Source organism: Leopardus geoffroyi, chromosome B1 (assembly GCF_018350155.1).
Source record: "Leopardus geoffroyi isolate Oge1 chromosome B1, O.geoffroyi_Oge1_pat1.0, whole genome shotgun sequence".
NCBI lineage: Eukaryota > Metazoa > Chordata > Mammalia > Carnivora > Felidae > Leopardus > Leopardus geoffroyi.
This window is the reverse complement of record NC_059327.1, coordinates 170,613,278-170,638,644: the sequence shown is the minus strand read 5'-3', so window position 1 is coordinate 170,638,644 and position 25,367 is coordinate 170,613,278. Positions and strand designations below refer to the sequence as shown.

Sequence of the window (25,367 nt, the reverse complement as noted above, 5' to 3'; positions counted from 1 at the left end):
CGTCGGGCTCTGTGCTGACAGCTCAGAGCCTGGAGCCTGCTTCAGATTCTGTGTCTGACTCTCTCTCTCTGCCCCTCCCCTGCTCGTGCTCTGTCTCTCTCTCTTAAAAATAAACATTAAAAAAAAAAAAAAAGATGAGGCCTATAGGGGACACCTCGGTGGTTCAGTCAGCTAAATGACCTTGATTCAGGTCATGATCTCACAGTTCATGAGTTTGAGCCACTTAATGCTGACGGCTCAGAGCCTAGAGCCTGCTTCAGATTCTGTGTCTCCCTCTCCCTCTCTCTGCCCCTCTGCCCCTCCCCCACTTGACTCTGTCTCTCTCAAAAATAAATAAACATTAAAAAAAAAAAAAAGATGAGTTGTATAGTATGGCAAACACCACTTCTCACAAAATACAGTTCTGCTGAAATAAGCATTCCGATTCGCTTGGACCAGGATCGATAGGCAGAATGAGTATCTCATGCTTAGAAGCGTGCATACATTTAAGAGATCACTTCTCAAAGAAATGAAGCCAAAGCCTTCCCATGCCAGGGGCTAGTTACTTCATGTTTTCATTAGCTGCAAAAAGGTTCACAGATCATACCAGCTTCCTGGAAGTAAACCAAAGAGGAATTAGGATTAAAAAGTGGTTTCCGGCAGCAAAGAGGGTCTTTAAGACATGGGGAGGCTTCAACTTCGTATGTTGGAGTGCCAGTCTGTAAACTCATTGTGTCCCTTTCCCTGTCCTGGCCTTGAGGACGTGGCTTAGTTCTGATCGTGGTTTTATTTTCTAAGCAGTTTAAATTCTGGGCATGGGACCCAGAAGAGGAACGTCGGAGACAGGAAAAATGGCAGCAGGAGCAGGAACGTTTGCTCCAGGTAGGACTGGGCTCACTGCTTTGTTATTTTCCATTAGATGATGCTCTCATCGTTACTGTTAAATAAGTTTTTAGCACAGGAAAGCATGGAATTGGATTCTTCTCAGAAGTTGGTGAGTCTAAGGCCATTCCCTAGGTACCAGTGCAACAGTGTCCTGTGTCTGATTCGTCCTGCCAGAGTTTACACTGATGAACACAATGAAAAAGCATTTCACTTAAAACAAAAAAAGAAAATCCAAGGGGGCACCTGGCTGGTTCAGTCGGTAGAGCATGTGACTCTGAATCTTGGGGTTGTGAGTTTTAGCCCCATGATGGGTGTAGAGATTACTTAAAAATAAAATCTAAAAAGAAAAAACCCAAGTATTAGGGGCCAACCCATCCATTCATCACCTCCTTAGTTGCCAAATTCCAGTCCAAGTAGCAGTAGGGATGAATGATCAAAAAACTATTTGGTAACATACATGTGAAATAAAATGTGGCCTGGGTCTTGTTCCTTAAGTGGAAATGTTTGCTCCATGTTTGAGTAAAGGCTGATCATTTTTAATCCTAGAAAACTTTTGGGAGTAAATTGATCATGGTGCTGCTTGTTCCAAGCCAGTTTTGTAGAGTAATGAGGACTCCAAAAGTAACCTACTAATCTTAGAAACTAACCTGAGTACTTGCATGTGCCAAGAACTGGCAAATATTTGTTGGTGCTTGATACATCTAATTTAATCCTCATAAAACTCTTCAAAGTATGCCTTATAGTCCAAGTATGCAACTGAAGAAACTAAGTTTCAAAGAAGTTAAGGTCAGACAGCTAACAGTTGTTGAGCCTGGTTTCAAATACAAGTCTGTATGAGTTTAAAACTCATGTTCTTTCCGCTGTATTCCAACTAGTACTGATTTTACCAAAAGAGCATAAAGAAAAAGAATGTTAAATCTCATGAATTTTGATGACTTTAGGCTGGTGTGTTTTACTTCTTTTTCCTTATCTTTTTGCTTTGACCGCCACTCTTGGCTTAATTCCCAGGGGCTGGGAGCAGGGGTCAGTTTAGATAGTTAATTATAGTATAGCTTTAGGTCTGCCAGTGAAGTTTAACACTTTTCAGAATTGCACAGGGTTAAATCTTTAACCCAACGTGCACAGGGATAAATACCCACATATTAGTGAGAACCCAGATTCAGCAAAGTCCCAGAACTGTGGGGACTTTTCAGGTCCACTGGGAGACCCCAGACCAGCCATGGGCATCTACTGTTCCCTTGGAACTCAGATGCCCATTGCCCAGCTAAGTGGTGAACAGCTAAGAGTCAGAAATCCCACAAAGAAGACAAGCAAGCGTGCTTCCCAGGGTGGCACTCTGTCACTTACAGTCCCCAAGGAGGCCACCGTTACAGATGCAGACATACGTGTTATTCTTATCCCACCAAATTGTTACGCAGCGTGGCACTGCAGGGTTGTGAGCTTTGGGGCGAGGTGCCTGTGCGAGCCTGCCGGTGTGGGCACGTGTGTGTTCACGCATGTGTCCACACGTGTGTGCACGTGCTGGTGTGTGTACACGTGTGGGTTGGTATGTGCTGGTGTGTGTGGCATAGATGTATGGCATCTTTCACTCCCTCACTCAGTTCATCCTCCTGGTGAGGGGAGGATGTGATGTGAGCTCCTAGAACCAATAAGCCTAAGCTTTGCTTGTTTTTCAGTTTCTGTTAAGTGTTAGAGTCTGTTGCCTCTCTCTGAAAGGCCCCTAAAGTCCCTCTCAGAAACTTTATAAGATTAGGTTTTGATAACAACATTCTTACCTAGAGTTAAAAGCTGGCCATGGGTTGGCCATCAATGGCTTTTCCAGAACATTAATAAGAACATCAGGCTCCAGGCAATCCCGGTAGAGCCCTTTTGCTCCTAAGATAATGACATCACAGGTGATACCTGGAGGAAATCTCAGTGCCTTCTCCAGCAAGATAGAAGCAGACTTGTTTTAGCCTCAGAAGATTGACAGTAATTAGACTAAAATATTCGACTGTGTGTGGTACACTTCAGTGATGCCTTTGTCTCTGGCATGTCACAGGCACCATTCCCAAGACATCTGGGGTGTCAGCTCCCATTTTAGGCACTAATTTTAATCTCCATTTATTCATTTCTTCTAGTGAGCTGTCCAAGGGACTCCAGGCACATTTTTGAAGCCATCCTTATTCAGAGTGTTTTTTTCCCCCAGAAGTGGTGACTGGTGTTGTATTGTTTCCGAAAACAGTAATGGCAGTTCTGATGCTGGAGCCTTCTAATGGGCTGTTTACAAGCTACTCTTAATTCAGAAGTTACTTAAACCTGGGAAGATTCCATTCTGGGAGAATGGCTACAAGCAAAGAGTAACTCAGCTACTCAGCTAATTATCATCTTGTCCACTTTGGACCTTTCTGCATTGTGTGTCTTGAAACCCACAAGGTGTTGTTGTTGTTGTTTGGTTGGTTGGTTTCTGGTTTGTCTTTTTTTTTTTTTTTTTTTTTTTTTAACGTTTATTTATTTTTGACACAGAGAGAGACAGAGCATGAACGGGGGAGGGTCAGAGAGAGAGGGAGACACAGAATCGGAAGCAGGCTCCAGGCTCTGAGCGGTCAGCACAGAGCCCGACGCGGGGCTCGAACTCACGGACCGCGAGATCATGACCTGAGCCGAAGTCGGCCGCTTAACCGACTGAGCCACCCAGGCGCCCCTCTGGTTTGTCTTTTATCAGACCCTCTCAGTGGCAACATATTTCTATTAGTGAAATGGCAACACTCCTCTCTGAAGGGCTCAGTAGAAACAAAGCATCAGTTTAGTCTGCCTCCCAGGACAAAAACCAAGTGAAGGAAGATCTTACAGTCTGGTAGTCCTTCTATCGTTTCTCTTTCCATAAGCAAATGTCCACTCATATATCTGAAAACAATTTTTTTTTTAATTTTTTTTTTCAACGTTTATTTATTTTTGGGACAGAGAGAGACAGAGCATGAACGGGGGAGGGGCAGAAAGAGAGGGAGACACAGAATCGGAAACAGGCTCCAGGCTCTGAGCCATCAGCCCAGAGCCCGACGCAGGGCTCGAACTCACGGACCGCGAGATCGTGACCTGGCTGAAGTCGGACGCTCAACCGACTGCACCACCCAGGCGCCCCTGAAAACAATTCTTTAACGCACCAACAGCAGAAAATTGTTGTTCTCTGGTAGGATTTTTAGGCTCCTAACATGTTGGGAGTACCACAAAATAGCATTCCCCTTTTGCTGTGTGAATGGATTAGACTCAGAATGTCGTAGCAAGATAGTCTTGTGATAAGTTGTTCATGGTGGTTTAGAGGTGGGAGAGAAATGTCCCAGTGATGTACGTGTGCCACGGTCAGTTCAAGAACTATCTGTGGAAACTCTGTAACAGGAGAGATACCAGAAGGAACAGAACAAGCTGAAAGAAGAGTGGGAAAAGGCTCAGAAGGAGGTGGAAGAGGAGGAACGCAGATACTACGAGGAGGTAGGAAATTCCCAAGAAGGAATTTGACTTGTAGTTTTGATTCCTCAGATTCTATCAACGCATTTTTTGTCCGTGGTACCTGTATGCATGCGGCTGTGTCTGATTCTCCTTACCCACAGCCGAGCCCTGTCTACTTCTCCAAAGAGTCATCTCCTATAGACTCTGAAAGACCACAATTCCCCCCAAATAGAGTTTGTGGTAAGGGCATGTTGAGTCACAGTCAGGGGCGACAATACAATTTTATCTTTTCTCTATGCAGAGAGTCAGATTCTTGATTTACCTTAGATGACATGAAAGTATTTATTTGTGGGTTGCTTTGAGGAAAGCATGTTTGGGAGTAGTCAGTTCATTTGGGGAGGATGATTTTGGTAGTGAGGCTAAGTGGATCCTTCCCACTGCATTCACTGTATGGCACTAGAGAGATTCGGAGGGAGGAGAATTTGGTTTTGTTTGTCTCATTTCTTTAGATGAGCAAACCAGACCACATTAGAGAATTAGAAGGGAGCTACATTTAATGTATATGGTCTAAAATTTGTTTATGATTAATTTTCTGAATTTATCTTTAATCATTTTTCTGCATAATCTGATCCCTAAAATCATTTCCAATTAGGCTTCCTGAATCAGACTAAGTAATTTACAAAGACTTTGTTTTTCTAAACCAGATGCTAATTTCTAAATCATTGCCCATAGAAAGTGTTATCTGATTTACATGCTTTTGGGAAATAATACCTTTTGTTTTTAGTGCCCTGCTTCTTTGCACATAATTCCAATATTCTTTTCCTAAAGTTCCTTAATGAAATTTTTCTCATGACAAATATGATTTTACATTTTCTCGCTTTCATTAATTCCTATTCTTCCCTTTAGGAGCGCAAAATAATTGAAGACACTGTGGTTCCATTTACTGTTTCTTCAAGTTCTGCAGACCAGCTGTCTACGTCTTCCTCTGTGACTGAGGGCAGTGGGACAGTGGTGAGATCATAGATTAAAAGCAATTTTTGAGGATGCCTGGGTGGCTCAGGTGGTGGAGTGTCCGACTCTTAATTTTGGCTCAGTGATGATCTCACAGTCATGGGTGTGAACCCTGCCTCAGGCTCTGCAGTGAGCATGGAGCCCTGCTTCAGATGCTCGCTCTCTCTCCCTCTCTGCTCCTCCCCTGCATTCTCTCTGTCTCTCTAATTAACAATATAAAAATTAAAAATAAAATCGGGGCGCCTGGGTGGCTCAGCCAGTTAAGCGTCCAACTTCAGCTCAGGTCATGATCTCGCGGTTTGTGGGTTCGAGCCTCGCCTCGGGCTCTGTGCTGACAGCTCGGAGCCTGGAGCCTGCTTTGGATTCTGTGTCTCTCTCTCTGCCCCTCCCCTGCTCATGCTCTGTCTCTCTCTCTCTGTCTCTCTCTGTCTCTCTCTCTCTCTCAAAAATAAATAAATACTTGGGGCGCCTGGGTGGCGCAGTCGGTTAAGCATCCGACTTCAGCCAGGTCACGATCTCGCGGTCCGTGAGTTCGAGCCCCACATCAGGCTCTGGGCTGATGGCTCAGAGCCTGGAGCCTGTTTCCGATTCTGTGTCTCCCTTTCTCTCTGCCCCTCCCCCGTTCATGCTCTGTCTCTGTCCCAAAAATAAATAAACGTTGAAAAAAAAAATAATAAAAATAAATAAATAAATACTTTAAAAAAAATTTTTAAATAAAAAATAAAAATAAAGTAAAATCAATTTGTGAAATGAATAAACCTAAATAGAAGTACTAAACAATAAGGCCAAGTTTCTTACCGGTTTAAATCTAAGACTGGCTATTTCCCTGGAATCATGTCAGCTACTATGTGGCCATGGTCAAACTCCAGAGACACTTCCTAGGGAGCAGTAAAATCATTACTGGGGCCATGTCTGCTCCCACAGGCTGGCAACCAAAGTCTCTCTGCACTGGCTGGCAAGGTCCTGATTAGTGGAGCCCCATGCTGGAATGTCCTTCTTACTCCCCATCATTCACTTCTTCAGTAGACATGTATTCCTCTCTGCCACACCCTACGTTCCTTTGCACCGCATAGTAGCAACAGGATACCAACAATATGCTCTCCCACCAGCTTCCATGAAAGTTGCTTCTAACTCACTCTTCAGATTCCACATGAAATTTATATGTGTCTTCAGGGGCTGGAGACAGCCTAGAAAGGCCGGTCTACCTCCATATCCTCCCAGTAAGATGGTGGAGATATGGAACTGAAGTCATACCAAGACTTGAATAGTGCATAATCTGTGTAAAAAAAACATAGTAACTCATGGGCACTAGAAAGCCAAGACTCCTCTGACTTTATTTTGAAAGGTGGGTTTTCTAACCAGTTCTCTTTCATGATAACTATCGAGAGAGATCCAGATTACACACTTATTTCAAATCACTAGAAATCAGTTACCAATCAGTTAAATTAGTTGTTTTTTTAATTGTAGGCAATGTGATTGAAAAAATGTTTCAAACATCCCATGGCCAGAGATGAGTGTTGTCCAGTGTGTTTAAAAACTATATTCAATATTATCCTTGTTTTCTCCATTAGAATAAAATGGACTTGGAAAACTGCCGAGAGGAGGAACAACAGATAAGACAGAAGAAACCACTCCAAGGGGACAAAAATGATTTATTATTGCTCAAGACCAAGGAAGGTCATTCACTGGAGGAAAAGGGCAGGTATGGACTGTACCAGGCTGTCCATCTAAATGTGCAAAGCCAGGCTCTGCCCATTCGCTCCCAGAAAGGGTACCCATTTCTAATGCAAATCATATTCAGCTTTGAAATTATCATTCCAGTAATATATTACATATTGCTTAAACACATTCTAATAGCTCTGAAGTCAGTCTGAGGAAGGGGAGATAGTGTAGATCGTCAAAGGAACATGCTGTCACTTCAAAGCTCCAAATCTAAATATCGTTCACCTGAAATGGTTAATGTGTCTGGAGGGAGGGAGGTTCAAATGAGGCCCTAGGGTCTTACCCATTGTGGTTTTACTGGACTTTGCCACTATCCTCTGAGGTGCGAGAAGCTACATTTATTCTGGGTGACAATATAAAGGATAACTAACACATTGGTTGTGGCTAACCACCCCACCCCGTGGGTTCCACTATGTCCCATGGGAGATCAGAAAAGGACACGAAGAAACCCGTGGAGCATTCAGAGCTGGCTCAAACTGGAACAGAATCCAGTTGTAGCTATCGGCTGTAGTGAGTTTATTCCTAGAAGGAAGGAGCCCACAGAATCCCAGGAAGCTGGCAGTACCCTGCCACCAGCAAGTTCTTGTGAGACAGATGTTTACTTCTGGGACTCTGAGATACCAGGGAGATATTAGCAAACATGCCAGCATGTGTGTGCATGCACATGTACAAGCATGCACATATACAGCATGTGTATCCACACACAGCATCCGCAGAGGGACCCAAAGGCATGAAAGGCTAAGCGTCAAAGATGGTCTAATTTGGAAGTGTGGCTGGGAGCTGAGCTCTTCCGGTGGGATTTGCTCTGAGAATTCTCCCATGTCCATCAGCTGGAAGACCGGTTGAATTGTGGACATAGGAGCTTCAGGCCCAGGTCCAGAGTCTGCAGAGTCTCTGGAATATCACGCCTGTTTCCAGTTAACGCTTTTCAAAGGAACTTCCAAGTTTCGTGCAACGAAAGCCACTACTCAGGAATATCTGAATGAAACTGCCAAGCATTTTACATGGATTTCCACTGGTTCTCCAGACACTCCCTGTCATCTCCTGAAACTTGTTTTTCCCAGAAACTTTCTTAAACCTCCTCCATCTCTCCTTCCTTTGCATACAGAATCTACTGCGAGGCCAGTGATTAGTATGGGCTGCCCAAATCCTATGCGGCCTAAGTGATTTCTACAATAAGTCCTCTCTCATGAAAATCTGGGAGATTCCAGTTAGCCCTGGCATCCCTTGATATTATTGGAGAAGAGCTTTATGGACAGGGAGGTGGGGAAGACATCAGAAATAATGGTTTCCAAGCTTATGAAACTGTGGGTCATGAAAATGTGCAGCATTGTCCAGTATTTTAAGTCCACTTTACATCTGGTTTAAAATGAAAAGAATAGGGGCACCTGGGTGGCTCAGTCGGTAAGTGTCCAACTTCAGCTCAGGTCATGATCTCGCAGTTTGTGAGTTCGAGCCCTGTGTCAGGCTCTGTGCTGACAGCTCAGAGCCTGGAGCCTGCTTCAGATGCTGTGTCTCCCTCTCTGTCTGCTCCTCCCCCACTCACACTCTGTCTCTCTCTCAAAAATAAATAAACATTAAAAAAATGAAAAGAATAAATAAACATTTAGTTAGTCCCATTTCTGTTTTCATATTATAACTGGTACTTCCATGCCCTAAGGGATAGGATACGTTTACTTCAGTTGCTTTCATTTCTGTTCTGAAATATACTGGTTTGTCTTAACAGCCTAACTCAAGGGGCCATGGCTCATTCTAAGAGTCCTGTATCAAAAGGAATCCATCAGGACCATCAGCTGGATACAGAAACTGGAGCCCTACACTGTGGGATGAACCCACAGCTAGCTCAGGGTAAGAATGGGGGTTTAAACCCAATGACTAAATTATTGTAAGCCCCGTAACATGGTTCAGACAGGTGTGACCTCTGCTGACTGCAAGCTTCTCTCATAGCTTATGTTAAACAGCACAGTGAATAGATTCCCACCAGGGTGGGCCCAGAGTCTAGATGAACTCCCCGTAAGACCACAGCAGGCATTAGCACATTAAAGAAAGGTGACATACAAAGCACGAGGGTGACCTTACTGAACACTAACTAAGTGTATGTTCTTTACTTGGCCTCAGATCCATCCCAGAGTCAGCAGGTATCAAATCCACCAATGCACATTTTAGAAGATGTGAAGCCAAAAACCCTCCCTTTGGATAAAAGCATTAACCATCAGATCGAGTCTCCGAGTGAAAGGCGGAAGTGAGTAGCCAAATAAGACGCATGTGGCATTCCTTTTGTTTGTTCTTCTTTAACTAACAACGGGAAAAGTAGGATGAGATGGCAAGATGTCAGCAGCATTTTTGTGCTTCTCTCCATTGACTCTGAGTGACCAGATAACAAGTATTTATGGATGTTTGAGACAGAGTCTTCTTGGCAAGTAAATATTCACTCTGATTTTTATCAATCTGTCAGAGCAAAGTAATGTTTTTAACCCACAAATCTAAACACTGGGAAGAGTTTACAGGCCTGTTGTATTATGAATTTATTTAAGTGAGTTAAATTGTCTCATAGACTATCAACAAATGTTCTTTCAAGGAAAAATAAAACTTTTTCTCTCATTTACATGCTGTCCCATTAAGTAACTACCCCAGGTTATATTCTAAGTTTGCAAAAACTGTATTATTTTACAATAAGAATAGTTCCTATCATTTTTGAAGCATGTCAATGTATGAAAGTGTGTTGAAGCGTTTACATATCTCCCCTCTTTTTTTATATGCATTTATTCACTGAACTCTTCCAATAACTTTACTGGGTTATGGTTTCCATTTTACAGACGAGAATCTTGAGGCTCATCCAAAGTATTTGACTGGTTAAGTGGTAAAGGAAGTCAAAATAAAGCCATAGTTCCACTATAAGATCATATTTGGACCAGAGGTTCTTGTAATCAGTTCTTAAAAACTAGATTCTACCTAGAACCAGACCACCTGGATTCAAACTTGAACTCTGCCACTTGCCTGCAGAGGACTTTGAGCAAGTTACTTCATCTTTCCCTGCCTCAGTTTCTTCATATGTAAAATCAAAATAATATTAGTACCTGCCTCAGGGGGTTTCATGCCTGGAAGATAGCAAATGTAGAGCTATGCAGTGCGGGTGGTGGTGGTGACTCGTTTGTAAGTTCACCTTTTTACCTTATTTTTCATGTTACACTTTTTTTCTCAATGACGCATTTTCCCTTTTCTCTTACATCTAACCAGTTTTGTTTCCATATGTTCCAGCGACACGCAAAATCAATAGAAGGTCACATCACAGAGAAGTAATCATTATTGTTGCGATTCCTGTGTGATTTTCAACCTTTTTTAAATTTTTTTAACGTTTTTATTTATTATTGAGAGACAGAGAGACACAGAGCGTGAGCAGGGAAGGAGTAGAGAGGGGAGGAGACATAGAATCTGAAGCAGGCTCCAGGCTCTGAGCTGTCAGCACAGAGCCCGACATGGGGCTCGAACCCACGAACTGTGAGATCATGACCTGAGCTGAGGTCAGTCGCTTAACCATCTGAGCCACCCAGGCACCCCAATTTTCAACCTTTTTTAAAGGCAATGTACTTATACTTCGGGGTATTACATGCAAATCTGATACTCTGGAGAAGACACACTCTCCCTGAGGAGGGAGATTTGAGTGAGCAGCGCTTCAGGGAGTTTTTCTGCAAACGGTTTGAAGACAGATGGACTCGTCTCGTTCACTTGTTCACTTCTGTGCTGGCGCTTCTCTTTTCTTCCTTCTTTTCTGTGTTCTGTCCCTTTCTTTACAAATGAAATTAACTTTTTAAAAAAAATTTTAGTGTTTATTTTGGAGAGAGAGAGACAGAGAGATACAGTGTGAGTGGGGAGAGGGGCAAAGAGAGAGGGAGACACAGAATCTGAAGCAGGTTCCAGGCTCTGAGCTGTCAGCACAGAGCCTGACACAGGGCTCGAACTCATGGACCATGAGATCATGACGCGAGCAGAAGTGGGACACTTAACTGACTGAGCCACCCAGGTGCCCTTAACTTTTTAAAAAATATTTATTTATGTTTGAGAGAGAGAGTGTGTGGGAGTGGCAGAGAGAAAAGAGAGGGAGACACAAAATCCCAAGCAGGCTCCACGCTGTCATCACAGACCCCAACTCTGGGCTCGAACTCACAAACTGCAAGATCCTGACCTGAATTACCACTAGGACACTCTGTTGTCTTTTATTTGGTTGTCAAGGGAGTTTTGTTTTGTTTTGTTTTAATCTAAAATGTTTTTTCTCGTGGGATGGGCTTCTCTTTATTTCTCATAATTTTTGGCTCCTTTACCATGTTACAGGAAAAGCCCTCGAGAGAATTTCCAGGCTGGGCACTTGTCCCCCTGTTCTCCCACCCCTCCTGGCCAATCACCAAACAGGTACAAGAGGTTGGAAAGCCTTTCTGAGGCTGCTTGGTTTTGCCTAGAGCCTGCTGAGCATGATTTCAACCAAATAAGTGCTTGCCACATGATTTTAAGAGAGTTGTCCATCTACCTCTCTTGCTACACACACACACACACACACACACACACACACACACACACACAGGAAAGAATACAGTCGCCATCCGCCTGCAGATTTTCTCAGCCCATGATAGAAAAGGCCAAGTGTATGATGTTGGCACGGATTTGGCCATAGGGCTTTAATTACATTGTGCAGACCTGCAATCTAATAATAAAATCCACTAGACAATTGCTGGGCTCCTCAGCCGGCGCCTCTCCCTCCGAGTTGGCCTGGTCCTTCTAGGCAAGGTCTGCTGATGGCTCTTACAGTGAACCGGGCGGGGGCTAGCTGCGAAACTTCATCCTTCTCTTTACCCCACTCAAGCTCTGTCATGATTGCTTCTGGACATTAATTGGGCCCCATGATATTCTTAAAAGCTGCCTGAGTTCCCATTCACGGGAGAGACGAATCGCTGAGTACTCAGATGTTTTCTTTGATTTGGAGATTTCATTTAACTACCGGATAAGAGGGAAATCCTAATAAATAGAGTTTGCTTGGAGCAACTCTTCCTCTTTTCTTTTGTCTTCCTTTCTGTTTCTGCAGTTCCTCTGTACCCTGTTGGCTTTGGAACGAAACATCAGATTTTTCAATGTCTTGTGTAATTCCAAGAGCTTTCCAGACAGTAGGCATCGTTGCAATCTGATCTTAGTCGTGGGAAAGCTGCCTTAGAGGACAGCCCTCTAGTGCTGTCTGTGGGGTCCCATTCTAGTCCGGTGGTGGGCCCTGTGCTAGAGGCTGCAGGGTAGGAGAGATGGGGGAGACTCGGCCCAGGCCCTCCAGCTGCTTACAGTGCACAGAGACAGCCAGTGCCCAGCTCATGGAGGCACAGAGTGTTTGCACTGGAAGAGGTGGTGGGTAGATACATCCAGTCCTCTAGCTTTAAAAATGAAAGGGAAGCCCAAAGTGAGTTCTTTACACCAGATCATAGAACTTGGTGACAGAGCATAGCGTAGGTCTCATGTCTGCCTGGTACCTATTGGGACGTATCACAGTTGCTTCTCTATTTTTAAACAGCCACAACCGTTTTTTTTCTTTTTCTTTTTTAACTTTTCAGTGTTTATTTTTGAGAGAGACAGAGTGCAAACAGGGGAAGGGCAGAGAGAGAGGGAGGGAGACACAGAATCCAAAGGAGGCTCCAGGCTCTGAGCTGTCAGCACAGTCCCCGATGTGAGGCTCAAACCCACAAACTAGGAGATCCTGACCTGAGCTGATGCCTCACCAACTGAGCCACCCCGGAGCCCCCCCCCCCCAATCTTTTTTTCTTAATAAATTAAAAGAAATGCCCTAGTGGGCCAATGAGCCAATTATAGAACATTTTAAAGCAACACTGAAACCTTAGTGGAGCTAAATTTGATGATCTTTTCAGACTTAAGAAAACCTATGATAAATAACATTGAATCATTTCAAGGCATTTAATCATTGTGGTTGAATAGACACAACATAGACTTCTTAAAACAAATAACTGAAACACACGCACACACACACACACACACACACACCCCAAATTCCATACCATCGTGGAAGCCTATTGTATTTAGCAGTTGTTTGCAACTCATCTCTAATGCTTAATTCCTGCTCATTATCAGTTCAGTAATCGCCATTTCATTAATGACATAAACATTTTTAAAATCCGTGGGTTTTTTTTTTTACATGAGGCTACATGTTTGTGTGTTTGACCAACTATTCTAAATGAACATTTTATTATTACGTATATTTTGAAACCTAGGTCTATCAGCGGGAAGAAGCTGTGCTCGTCCTGTGGGCTCCCTTTGGGTAAAGGAGCTGCAATGATCATTGAGACCCTCCAGCTCTATTTCCACATCCAGTGCTTTCGGGTATGTAAGCGCCACTCTCCTCCCCAAGTGCAGCTCCGTGATGTCTTCTGGCATCGTTCTGGGCTGACAGAGTACCTCCTGGAAACCCTGACAGCCTTTGCTTGGAAGGCCAGCCCCTCTAGGTTGTACAGAAGTGCTGTTCGTGGAGCCCATCCTTCAGGATGAAACCGTCCTCCAGCACATCCCTCTGGGATATCGGGCAAGAAGAAGCAAAACCAATTTGCGCAGTGTCTTTCCAAGACTGTTTTCGTTGCTCAAGAGCATATGCTCCAGCAGGAAGCAGAGAAAGCCACCCTGGCAGGACAGTGATACCTCTGAATCTGTGAAGGTCATGTGGATTTATTTGGAATATAACATCTTCGCTGCTTCTGACACTCAAGTGACTTAACCTCAAAGGGTTTTTGCCTTGACCTCATGAAAGATGTTCTGTCAATTAAATGGTTAATAGCTAGCTGCAGAATTGTAGGTCTGCGAACGAATATGCCTGTGATGACAGATTGAATATCGCCCCCTCTGAGAAACCGCCCTGCCCACCAGACTAAGTCAGCTGCCTGTGTTACAGGTCCTTAGAGAGCCTTTCATGGTCCTTGTCTCTCACCTTTTTAAATGTGTCATTATCATCTCCTCAAATAAGCTGTCAGCTCCATAAGGGACCATGTCTGTCCAGCTCACCACGATTTCCTCTGAACCTGGCAGAGATGGTGTCAGTAAATAGTTTTCAACGAATGAGTTGATAAATACATTGAAAATGAGGAAGCCTACGTTCTAATCCCAGATCCCCCGCTAAAAGGAGGTGCGCTAACCACTTCTAGCTCATTTATTACAAAACTTACGAGTTGTGCTGTATCAGCATTTCCTTTTTGTTTTTCACTCATGGACACAGTTCAAGTTAATATCTAATTTTGAAGCCAAACCCTCAAATTCTAAGCAAGAGTCATTTCTTCCTCTTCATTAATCTAACACGCTTTCTTTTCCCCTCTTGAATTTTGTTCTGTTTCTTTGTTGATAGCTTTTTCAGCTATGAAGTAAACTTGCATGGGTTTAAAATAACTCCCACTTTACCTATTAGCTCAGAGAAAGTGAATGAATTACTGATGTTATTTAATAATCTAGCAGTAATTACTGGAAAGTAAGACTTATCATGGGCAAAACACTACATGGATACTTAATTAGACTCAATTTATCAATATTCTCATTGTAAAACGAAGCTAGACAATGTATATCCTAAATTGTCTCAGAGTGTTTTGAGGCTCGAAGAATATACTTTTTAAAATTTCCTGACAATGCCAAGGTAACAAGTTCCAACACCAGTTTGTTCTCAGAGACCTTCTCTGAACTTGAAATAATCCAGATGGCAGAGAGTCTTTGCAGTTTCTCAAGGGATTGGAGACTTGCCTTCTTAGCTGTCAAGGCCTTCATTCTCTCTAATTATTCACTTCCTGGAGCTGGTCTGACGCTTAAGGCACATCACCTCTTAGATGTATCCCCCAACCCCTGCGAAGTCGGAGCTTCTCACGTCATTTGGATGAAGCCTTCCTCTGCCCCTGGTGACCTTGGAGCATGAGTCTGAGGCTGGCCCTCTACTTGGGAGCTGGGTCTTAACGCCCCCCCCCCCCACACACACACCCCCGTAAGAGGCTGGCCTTTGAACCAGCCCCCATTGCCACTTTCTCTGCTCCAACCAGTGCGGTTTAGCTCCCAGCCTCCTCTTGCACTCGGGCTGACTTTGCTAAGAGGTGTTCTATTCCCAGAGGGTTTGTTACTCTGGGTGTTCCTGCTTTTAGTGTGGAAATGTAAAGTGGAATCGCTGTTTCCTAGTAATCCTGATCCGGTAGAACAGGCCAACAATTCTGGAAAGCATTTAAAGATTATTCACAGACAAGTGTCAACTGATAATCCATTGGTCGTGGATTCATCTGTTTGAAGTGGCTGTTCTGTCTTGATTTGGGACCAACCTGACATCACCTACCAGCTTTCCAGCCCTGAACAAGTCAGGGAGCCTCTGAACCAGTGTCCTTCTCTGTAAAATACAAGGATTTAGGATAAATTGCTAGAAGCGTGTTGTGGCTGTAAGTCAGCTCGTGGTGCAGCATCTCACACAACACATGTGGAGGTTGTACGAGTGATTGTTGTGTATTTGTGGGAACCACAGCTAAGCATTATAAAGAAATGACTTCTCGTACACCTTCTAAGTTCTGTTCTTTCTGCCCTACAGTGTGGAATTTGTAAAGGACAGCTTGGAGATGCAGTAAGCGGGACAGATGTTAGGATTCGAAATGGTCTTCTAAATTGTAATGATTGCTACATGCGATCCAGAAGTAAGTACTGGGGTGTGGGGAAGGATGCTTCAAAATGAGTGAGTGCGATCACATGCCTCTTACAGAACCCAATTTAGGAATTCAACCTCCTCATTGATTGACATACCTACTCTGAGGGTAAGATTTATTAGCATCTAGATGAAAGAAACAACAATGAAATAATCTGTTTACCATTTGTTTCCCACTGGAAGTGACATTTACTGTGTGGGCCAAATTCTTTCTATCCAGAAAAAAAATCTTTTTATCCATTAGTAGACCAGCAGGTAAAAACTGTAGACTGTTTGAGACCTTGCTTGAGCTCACCATAGAGATTTGGGTGAGATAGAAGAAAGATAACAAGGTCTGTGAAACACTCCTCATTTGTAGAAGCATATCTTTAGAAGACCAGCACCATTTGGGATGGTTTAAATGTGAACAATGGCTCTCCAGTGTTCATCAGATCAAGCGCCAACTCCGCAATGTCTGCATTCCCTGCACTCAGGAGTTTCATGACATGATCTGGTTTTGTTCCCAACTGAATTAAAAGCTCCTTTAGAGACAAAATGATGGGTTCTACTTCTCTGTGAATCCCCACCCCACCTTCCTCCAAAACACCTGAGGACACAAACAGAGCTTGACAAAGCGGTGCTGCCCTGAAGCTCCTTTGAGCAGCCTGCCCTCTGGTCATGTCTGGGTCTAAAACCATAGAAGGTTCTTGTTGGTTTTGAGGGCACCAGGGGGTGCTGTTGCCCAGCTGCTGTTCAGAAAATTCTGCAAGTAGCCAGTGGCTCGCCTCTGAATCCTCTCTGCATCATAAGTCCTTCTGCCCACAGTCCTTCTGGTGGGCAACCTAGATAGCAGGAGACGTCTAGCAAATTCAGTCAGAAATTCTACCTTTAAGAAAAAAACGGGAGTGAAGAGATAGAGTTTGAAATGCAAGACTCTTTTATCATTTTTCAAAGTAAGTGAAGGGACATTTTTGGTCTTTTTTAACAGGTCTCTAAATCTGCAAGCCTGAAGATTTTAAGAGTACAATTGAAATGAAGTTGCTTTATTGCTATAGATTTACTAAATTCAGAGAGGCATATTCCTATTTTAATAAATAATGGGAAATAAGAATTGGATCAAACCCAGGTGGTTTTGATCTGTGATAAACGTTTGACTTAAAATCAGAACAGTTCCAACTTTGAGCTTCTGCCCTCAAACTGAACTATTTATACCACATATTATATAGAGATATTTTAAGCTTTTTAAAAATGTATATTTATTTTTGAGAGAGAGAGAGAGAGAGTGCAAGCAGGGGAGGGGCAGAGAGAGAGGGAGAGAGAGAGAATCCCAAGCAGGTTCCATGCTGTCAGCACAGGGCCTGACATGGGGCTTGAACCCACAAACCATGAGAGCATGACCTGAGGTGAAATAAAAAGCCAGACACTTAACTGACTAAGCCACCCAGGTGCCCCTAGAGAAAGTAATTGTATATAATATATCATTTATATAATATATAATATTGATATAAGATACAATATTGATATAATACATAATATTGAATTTAATTTTATATTATGTATTATTCATATATGATATATATAAATCTTGAAAAATCTTGAAAAAGAGCTAAAGTCCATAAAATGACCAACAACAACAAAAAAAAACAGTATACTGTGTATAATCTGTAAGTATACATACATATATAATATATAGTAATTAAATATATTTATTTAAACTGTATTTTTGTTTGTTTTGTTTTTATACATTAGAACGGAGAACTAAACGCTTTCCTCCCAGATTTCAAAGTGATTTTTCCAACCACCTTCCGTAAATTCCATACATTTTTCTCAACCTCTGTGAACCAGATGAATGTGAACCATAGAACCAGAAGAGGGCACTGTTAGGTTGAAGGACTGTTGAGCCAGATTTTAAACGTAGTGTAAATGTGCATTTCTTTCATAATTTAAAGTGCTTGAAGGATGTCAGCAGAGAACAAACCTGAACCCACCTCTGGGTGACAGTGACCTGTTTTCATCCAGATTTTTATTTTGATTGAGACATTGGGTGACTCACTGTCATTTCTTTTGGAAACTAGGTTTTTGGATCTAAGCCAGCAATTTTTTTCTTGCGTATCTATAAAAAAATTTAACTGCTTTTAATTCCAAATCTAAAGACAAGAACCATGGAGTTGGAATAGTCTATAATTTGTAATAGTCTGGTAAGATGAAAAATTAAAAAGTGATTGGAGGCAGACTAAAAGGATTTTTTTTGTTTATTTTATATTTATAATTAATATTTTCCCAGGATTGTTTTTCTTTGGATACTAAGAAGAAAGCAAGAAGGCTCATCACTTCCCTGCTTAGATCACTTCGATAGACATTCAAAAGAAAAAGTAAATAAAATTATGAATGGCATAAGGTTAGAAAACTGGGTTGTTTAAAAAGATACCAAATTAAAAGTGAAAGTCTCCAAAATTAACCACTGTCAGAGAGGGACAGAGTGTACGTTTATATATGTGTACCCACACACATACACACAGATGCGTATGTGTGCAATACGTCTACCTACACACATATTGTTTTCACAAAGCTAATCGCATAGTCAAATGTTCTGTTCATTTTGTGGCCCTTGTTTTTTTTGTTTTTTTTTTTTAATTTTTTTTTCAACGTTTATTTATTTTTGGGACAGAGAGAGACACAGCATGAACGGGGGAGGGGCAGAGAGAGAGGGAGACACAGAATCGGAAACAGGCTCCAGGCTCTGAGCCATCAGCCCAGAGCCTGACGCGGGGCTCGAACTCACGGACCGCGAGATCGTGACCTGGCTGAAGTCGGACGCCCAACGGACTGCGCCACCCAAGCGCCCCTTGTGGCCCTTGTTTTTAACTTAATGATATATTACGGCAGTTTTTTCAAATAACGTATTCTTTCTCCACATTCTTTTCAAAGGCTTTTTAATTCCTGAATACCATCCCATTGTATGGACTTACCATAATTTAAAACTAATTCTCCATGAATGGGGGCTTTGGTTGTTTCCAGTTTTTAGATATTTTTGTAAAGGCTCCAGTGAACATCCGTGTATATATGTCTTCATGAACAGTTGAAAGCCTATCTGTAGGGTAGATTCTGAGCCATGGGACCGCCAACCATCATGTGCTTTAAAAATTTTCAGGCAACGTGTCCCATTATCTTCCAGAAAAGCGCACTTTCCCTGCAAAGTGTATGAGAGAGCCTCTTTCTCTCTCCATGCTGTGTCGCTTCTGGATATCATCAAACTTTTTAAATTTCCACTCTGTTATGTTAGAAATAGAAAACCTCATTGCTTTGATCTGTATGTCTTTTAACTATAAGTGAATTTGAGCATCTCTTCCTGTGTTTATTGACCATTTATATTTCTTTTTTGCTATAAAAAATTTATCTTTCTTCTCTACCTTTTACCCATTGTTCTATTGACACTTGATCTGAACGACTTGATCTTTGTATATTAGGGAAATTTTCAGGGCACCTGGGTGGCTTAGTCAGTTGAGCATCCAACTTTGGGCTCAGGCCATGTCTTCACGGTTCATGAGTTCAAGCCCCACGTAGAGCTCTGTGCTGACAGCTCAGAGACTGGAACCTGCTTCGGATTCTGTGTCTCCCTCTCTCTCTGTTCCTCCCGGACTTGTGCTCTGTCTCTCTTTCTCTCTCAAAAATAAACATTAAAAAAATTTTTTTAAAGAAATTTTCCCTTTATTTTATATTTGCTGCTTATGGCAGTTGTCATTGGTCTTTCCACTTTGTGAACTTTTTTCACAGAAAAGATTTTCACTTAAGGTAATTAAACATATCGTTAGTTAGTTAGTTAGTTAGTTTTTGGATTCTGGGTTTTGCTTCCTATTTAGAAGAACTTTCACCACTCCAAGGGTTTAGCTGAGATTTCTCCTAGAATTGTTATTTTCCTTTTCACATATAAGTATACAATCATCAGAAATGTATCTTAGGATAAGAAATGAGATAGATATCCAGACTTATTTTATTCCCAATTAGAAGTCGTGCAAATATGATATAATAATCCCTTTCGTTCTCACCAATTTGAAATGCCAGCTTTCTCATAAACTAAGTTCCCATAAATATTTGGATCTATTTCTGGATGTTTTATTATGTCTTACTAACTTATTTTCTCATATTGTATAGTTTTAATTATTATAGCTTCATAATATGTTTTAATACTGAGTAATAATGGCCACTTTGTCTCCAATTATGCTTTCCAGGTTTTCCTAACTCTTCTCTCATGTTTATTTTTCCAGATAAATAGTAATAGTATTTTGGGCTAAACTTTACTCAGCACATGACAGGGACAATGACCAGCATACCTGAGCATAGCACTTCTCTTTTGGTGTCAGAAGAAGAAAAATCTAGCTTAAGAGTGAATAGTAGAGGAGGTAATAACTGGCTTGAGAAGTATAAATACACTTGAATTGGTTGAGTATATCCCAGATGCAATAAAAAGAGGCAGAATGGAAAGAAATGGCTAAAAACCATTTTTCTTTCTTTTTTATTTGATTTTGATCTGAGTTGCAAATAGGGGAGATGGGTAGATGTGAGAGGTGGTTTACATCATAGGCATTCTAAGTGAAACAAAATAATTTCATTGTGTGGAATAATAAAACCTGAATATATAATCCTATTTTCTTCAAGTAACTAGTCACATTTAAATGAAATTTTTCTCTTGGAGGGGAAAAACAGCATAACAGCATATTAAAATGCAATTCCTAAAAGCAATGTAAACAGTTTTTAAGTTCATATGTAAATGGGAATGGAAGTGCAAAACAAATTACCTGTCACAAATCAAGCCGTCACGTCACGTGGCTAACTTGTGCTGTTTGTGCTTGGGTGTTGGACGACTGTGCCTCTGTGGCTGTTCCATCATTTACTCTGGTGAAATGCATTTAAAACAAAATCCCCGGGGTCTTTTCCAGTGCCACGATCGCCTCATTACAACTGTGGCGCCTAAAATGAAGGAGAAACTTTGTGAAGGTTTCAGCAGGAAATATGGAACCCAAACCATCCTTCGCCAGATAAAATACAAGATGCACATTAAATTTTTTTCTGCCCTATTAAATTTGAATTTCAGATAAACAGTGACCTTTTTTTTTTAGTACGTGTGTGTCCCAAATATTGCATGGTCAGGATTTAGCACAAATATCTCTCAACTATCACATGGGATACACTTACACTAAAACAATATTTGTTGTTTACCTGAAATTCAAATTTTATGGGGCGTTCCGTATTTTTATTTACTAAATCTAGCAATCCTATTTATAAAAGTTCACATGTGGATCAGATGCTACAGATGTTGCAATGTTTTTATTCTTAGAGAAACCAAAACCTAAAGAAACAGAGAAGAGAGATTATTTTCTTGCTTATTTGCCCCAGAAGACAATGTAGAAAACTTGATGAAGATCATCTGATTTAGGATGTTAAGTTCTGGGATGGGACTCAAGAAGGGCATTTCTCATAAGCTCAGGTGATGTCAATACTGCTTTTCCTGGGGCCACACTTTGAGTAGCAGAGTGAGACAAGATTCCCCTCCTAGAGAGAAGAGATTTGGGCATAGGTCATTACTGATACTGGAAATGTCTAAATGTTCTGAGGCAAGAAGCGTGGAGTCCTTTAACCTAATGTTACTCTGTGTTCTTTGTCACAGGTGCTGGCCAGCCCACAACATTGTGACGTGGTTTTCAAGCTTCCAGATTACTCACCGTTTCTTTATTGAGAGTGTCCCCTGGCAACCGTTTAACAAAATCCCAAGTGCAGGGGCTGCTCGGCATTTATCTAATTTTTGAAAGGCTATTCCTAAAGATGGTATCTGTTCTTTTGTAGCACAGTGTTTGTGTTCTTCCGGTTTTTGTTTTGGTTTTGGTTTTGATTTTGATTTTGTTTTGGTTTTGCATTTGCACAGAATATACAAAAGAATACTGAACTGTAATGATCCTGTAGTTCACAAAAAGATCTCAGCATGGGCCACCAGGCTTATGGTTTCAAACGTGTTCATTCTCTTCTCTGAGAATTAATGAGGTAAATGATACAACGTACCTGTTTTATTTTAGTCTTTCTAGGAATCAAACACTTCATGTTTACAGAATGGAGCCGCAGAAAGTGCAAGGCATGCCAATTTTGAGATCTGTGCTCTTCTGAGACAGAAGCATACGATTCATGCATTTCGGAAACTAAAAATCACATCGTATAGCTCTGAGCTATAACTTGTTTTTAACGCAGAGACGCTAGTCTGATAATGTATACTGTAATCCTGAACCATTTGTTACTTACCTTTTGAGGTAGAAGTCATACCAATAAATTATTGCACCGTTAGTGTTAGATTTTGTGTGCTTTGGAAGTTACGTCATTAATATAGGCTGGTCTATATTAGATAAAGAGAACCCTCCCAATATCGGCTAGACATACACTCTGGGACATTGCCCAAGGGTAGGAAGGAACCATAGGGAAATATCTCAGTCATCATTTCCAAAGTCATCACCAAAATCTGTGAGGAAGTGTAATCTTGAGAAGAGTGGTGGGCCAGTGATAGCCGTGAGAGCTTCGGTGCCGGCTTCTCTTCAGGCTGTAGATTGACTAAGAGACTCAATAGGGGGCATACGGAAGCTGTCATCAAGATCAGTCTGTCGTTAGGTGTGGCCACTGCGCTCCCTTGCCTGCAAGTTCTCCTTGAGGGCCTGAAGCACAGGTGTCTAAAGAAAAGCATTAAGTCCCTCCTGGTAGGATCCGATGATATCTGTTGTGATAAGCCACTGACGTGTGATCAGCAAGAACCTACAGTTCACATCGTGCCCCACCCACTGCAGTGGACGTCTGGTCTCTTCCATTCTCCTTTATCACCAACTCTCTTTACTATCGAGAATTCTGGACCTTGCTCCTGGAGACGTTTAGAGAGGAACTCTTGTGGAGAGCTGGTTTACTTTTTGCCCTGTGTGATGAGTTTCAGCTGGCCAAGAAAGGAATCAAGTTACTAAAAAGCATCACGTTTTAGATCTCCAGGCTGTTTTCTTTAAGACTGGGGAAAGGGGAACTATTTATTCTGCCTTAAAATGATGGCAAATAAGTGAGGATGATATTTTGTGAATGTAGACTATGGATATACTCCTAATAGGTTAATGTAGTCATAAAAAGAGATCAAGTAGCTGTTTTTCTGTTGTGTAAGCAATAATTTTTTTCTGTGTCTTATTTGGTATGGCTAGCAATTATTTATTTACATGCTAGACTGTTCTCTGCATGCGGGTTCCACGTAAGTGCAGAAATTTCCTCAGCCACTGGAGGTATTTTGACCATTTTGTCATTTGGATGAGCTATTGTTAGATTGAAATTTATACATCATTTCATTAAAAAATTGTGCCTTATAAAATGCAAAGCTGTTGCACATAGTCAGTGATGAATTATGGATGCAGTACATTGCGGAGATGAAGTCACTTCCAAGTCACCAAGACTTCCCATGGAGGTGTTTGCTGTCTTACAGGAAAAAAGAAAAAGAAAAGAAAAAAAAAAAAGAAAAAGAAAAATAGAAAAAAAATTAAAAAGTAAAAAGTTTTGAAAATGTACAGATTAAGTTCAATATTTTGATTAACCACCTGCATGTTTTATTAAATATTTTGATAATGTGGATGTTTACACTTTGCATGATATTAGCAGAGTACTTTACCACAAGTAATGCACAAAACATGTACAATATGATCATTCATAACCAATTTTTATAGAATACTTTTTACATGTGGAACTCATCCGTTATGTAAGGATTATATGAATATTGCACATTCTCTTCTGGTTTCACAAACCCATTTATACATATTTCTTAGTGAGACTCATTGTACATGTATTGAAGCCTGAATCGAGTCAAGAAAAATAAAGCCCCATTCTCCCAACTGCGAAATGTGCTTTCCCATAATGAACAATAGTCACCAGCACAGAATAATCTCCAACATTTTCTAAATTCTAATTGCCAACTGTTTCTATTTATATTTGATTTAGATTTCATTTGGAGTCTGTTACATGGCAGCTTGGGCAGACTAGATCTTGTTTTTTCCAATGCAGCATAATGAGTATGATCTATTTCTTTTCAAATAATCTTTGAGATCCCAGGGAAAAAAAAAATGCTCTGCTCTGTTGAGCTACAATGTAAATGTGTTCGTTTAAAAAACAGATGAGGCAAGTGAGTGATTTATTGTTCCTGAGGAAATAGATCTGATTTTTTCCCCTCATACTCCAAAAGCTAGTCCTTTCTCTTCCTTAAGGAAAAATGGGTCACTCTTTGTTTTTCACTAGCAAATTTTCATGTCATTTCCCCATTCTTTCTATGTAGTGTTATTAATGCAATACATAATATAGTTATCTATACACAATGTAAGACTTAACAGACTGAAACGATCCACCTCATGTGTGAGTCCGTCCAAAAGATGTTACTGTTCTGGGTGGACCAATGTTCTATATCAGTTATACTAACCTTCATTTAAAATATTTATTCTAAAATGCCTCTGAGAAATAGTAAAAAAAAAAATTAAAAGTTGTCTAAAATGCAACAGCTTTTATAGTAAATGTACATTTATAAATAAAATACTCAAATCAACTTTGTATTCCATTAATTTGGAGGGGGGTTGAGGGGTCAGCCTTCATGCTTGGGGAAGAGAGAATCAAGCCCCCCCACCCCCCACCCCCCGCGCTCTCTGGTAGCTTTTGGTCCAGGGTTATATGGTCAGATGATGGCAATGATATATATTTGCATATGCATCTTGATGCGTTTTTGAGGTCAACTATTGAAGGCAAGTCAAACTTAGCAGCTGGTTGTAGGAGTCACTAAGGAAGTGCCTTGCACTGAAGGATTCAGACTCCTTAAAATGAGACACACAATTACCAGGAGAGACCGTGCAAATGCCAGTGGAGATTATCTGAAGCAACCAAATGACGGTCAATTTCCAGCACTGGCTAGAGAGAACCAAGCCAACGCCTTCAAGTGGCTAGATTCTGCCACTGTCCTCAGCACTTCTCCAATGTTCCCTCTCACTGTATACAGTCATTTTACTGAGGGCTTTTTTTCTCTGTTGAACCAGGAAATATTCTGCTCAACAGTGGCTTCCAGCTGATGCTGTGAACTTTCCAAAGTACACATGTATCTTGCCTGGCCCTCTGTTCCAGATTTGTAAGGACAGGAAAGTGTGCATACTTAACAATAGCAAGTAAATTCTGTGAAAGTCCCCATTGCTCTAAAATGCAGCGTTCTAACTGCCACCACCAGTCGTACTCTGATTCTTTTTGCAAAGTTTGGTAGGCAGTTAGCAGTTGCTACTGTTTCCATAGATCAGTGAATCCTTTCCCTTTCATAAGAAACTTTCGCATGCTATCAGAGTGGTGTCATATATCCGTTATTTAAATGAGAGTCCATTCAGCTACAATGCATTTCAAAACAAAGACAAGATTGTTCTTACAACATGTGATCTCCAAAGAATGTCTTTATTAAAAGAATAACATTCTACCTCAGATATGCTGAACTAGCTTTCTTTCCGTTGACTTTCTTCAAGATGTAAGGACTTCCTCTTAGGGTCCTGATCTAGACCCCAAAGGATCCCTCCCCAACCTTTGGCATTACCTAAGTCAGGGGCTACAAACTCAAGTGACCACAGGGACCAGTTATGCACCGTAAATAGGAACC

General features: G+C 41.4%; 1 protein-coding gene across 14 annotated transcripts in view; it reads left to right on the top strand.

Annotated features, from left to right (window-relative positions):
* Positions 1-24,287, top strand: part of LIMCH1 (LIM and calponin homology domains 1) — a 330,658-nt gene extending 306,371 nt beyond the window's left edge. For 5 of the 14 annotated variants that reach the window (XM_045474223.1, XM_045474227.1, XM_045474226.1 and 2 more), the window contains 10 exons: positions 781-861; positions 4,240-4,332; positions 5,197-5,301; positions 6,873-7,003; positions 8,750-8,871; positions 9,142-9,265; positions 11,353-11,430; positions 13,281-13,389; positions 15,605-15,707; positions 21,360-24,287. In XM_045474223.1, coding sequence (XP_045330179.1) covers positions 781-861; positions 4,240-4,332; positions 5,197-5,301; positions 6,873-7,003; positions 8,750-8,871; positions 9,142-9,265; positions 11,353-11,430; positions 13,281-13,389; positions 15,605-15,707; positions 21,360-21,385 — 972 coding nt within the window. In that variant the 3' untranslated portion in view covers positions 21,386-24,287. Of the gene's footprint in view, positions 1-777; positions 862-4,239; positions 4,333-5,196; positions 5,302-6,872; positions 7,004-8,749; positions 8,872-9,141; positions 9,266-11,352; positions 11,431-13,280; positions 13,390-15,604; positions 15,708-21,359 lie in introns of all 14 variants that reach the window. The other 9 variants (XM_045474232.1, XM_045474228.1, XM_045474231.1 and 6 more) reach the window with 3 other exon arrangements.
* Positions 24,288-25,367: the final 1,080 nt, after the last annotated feature.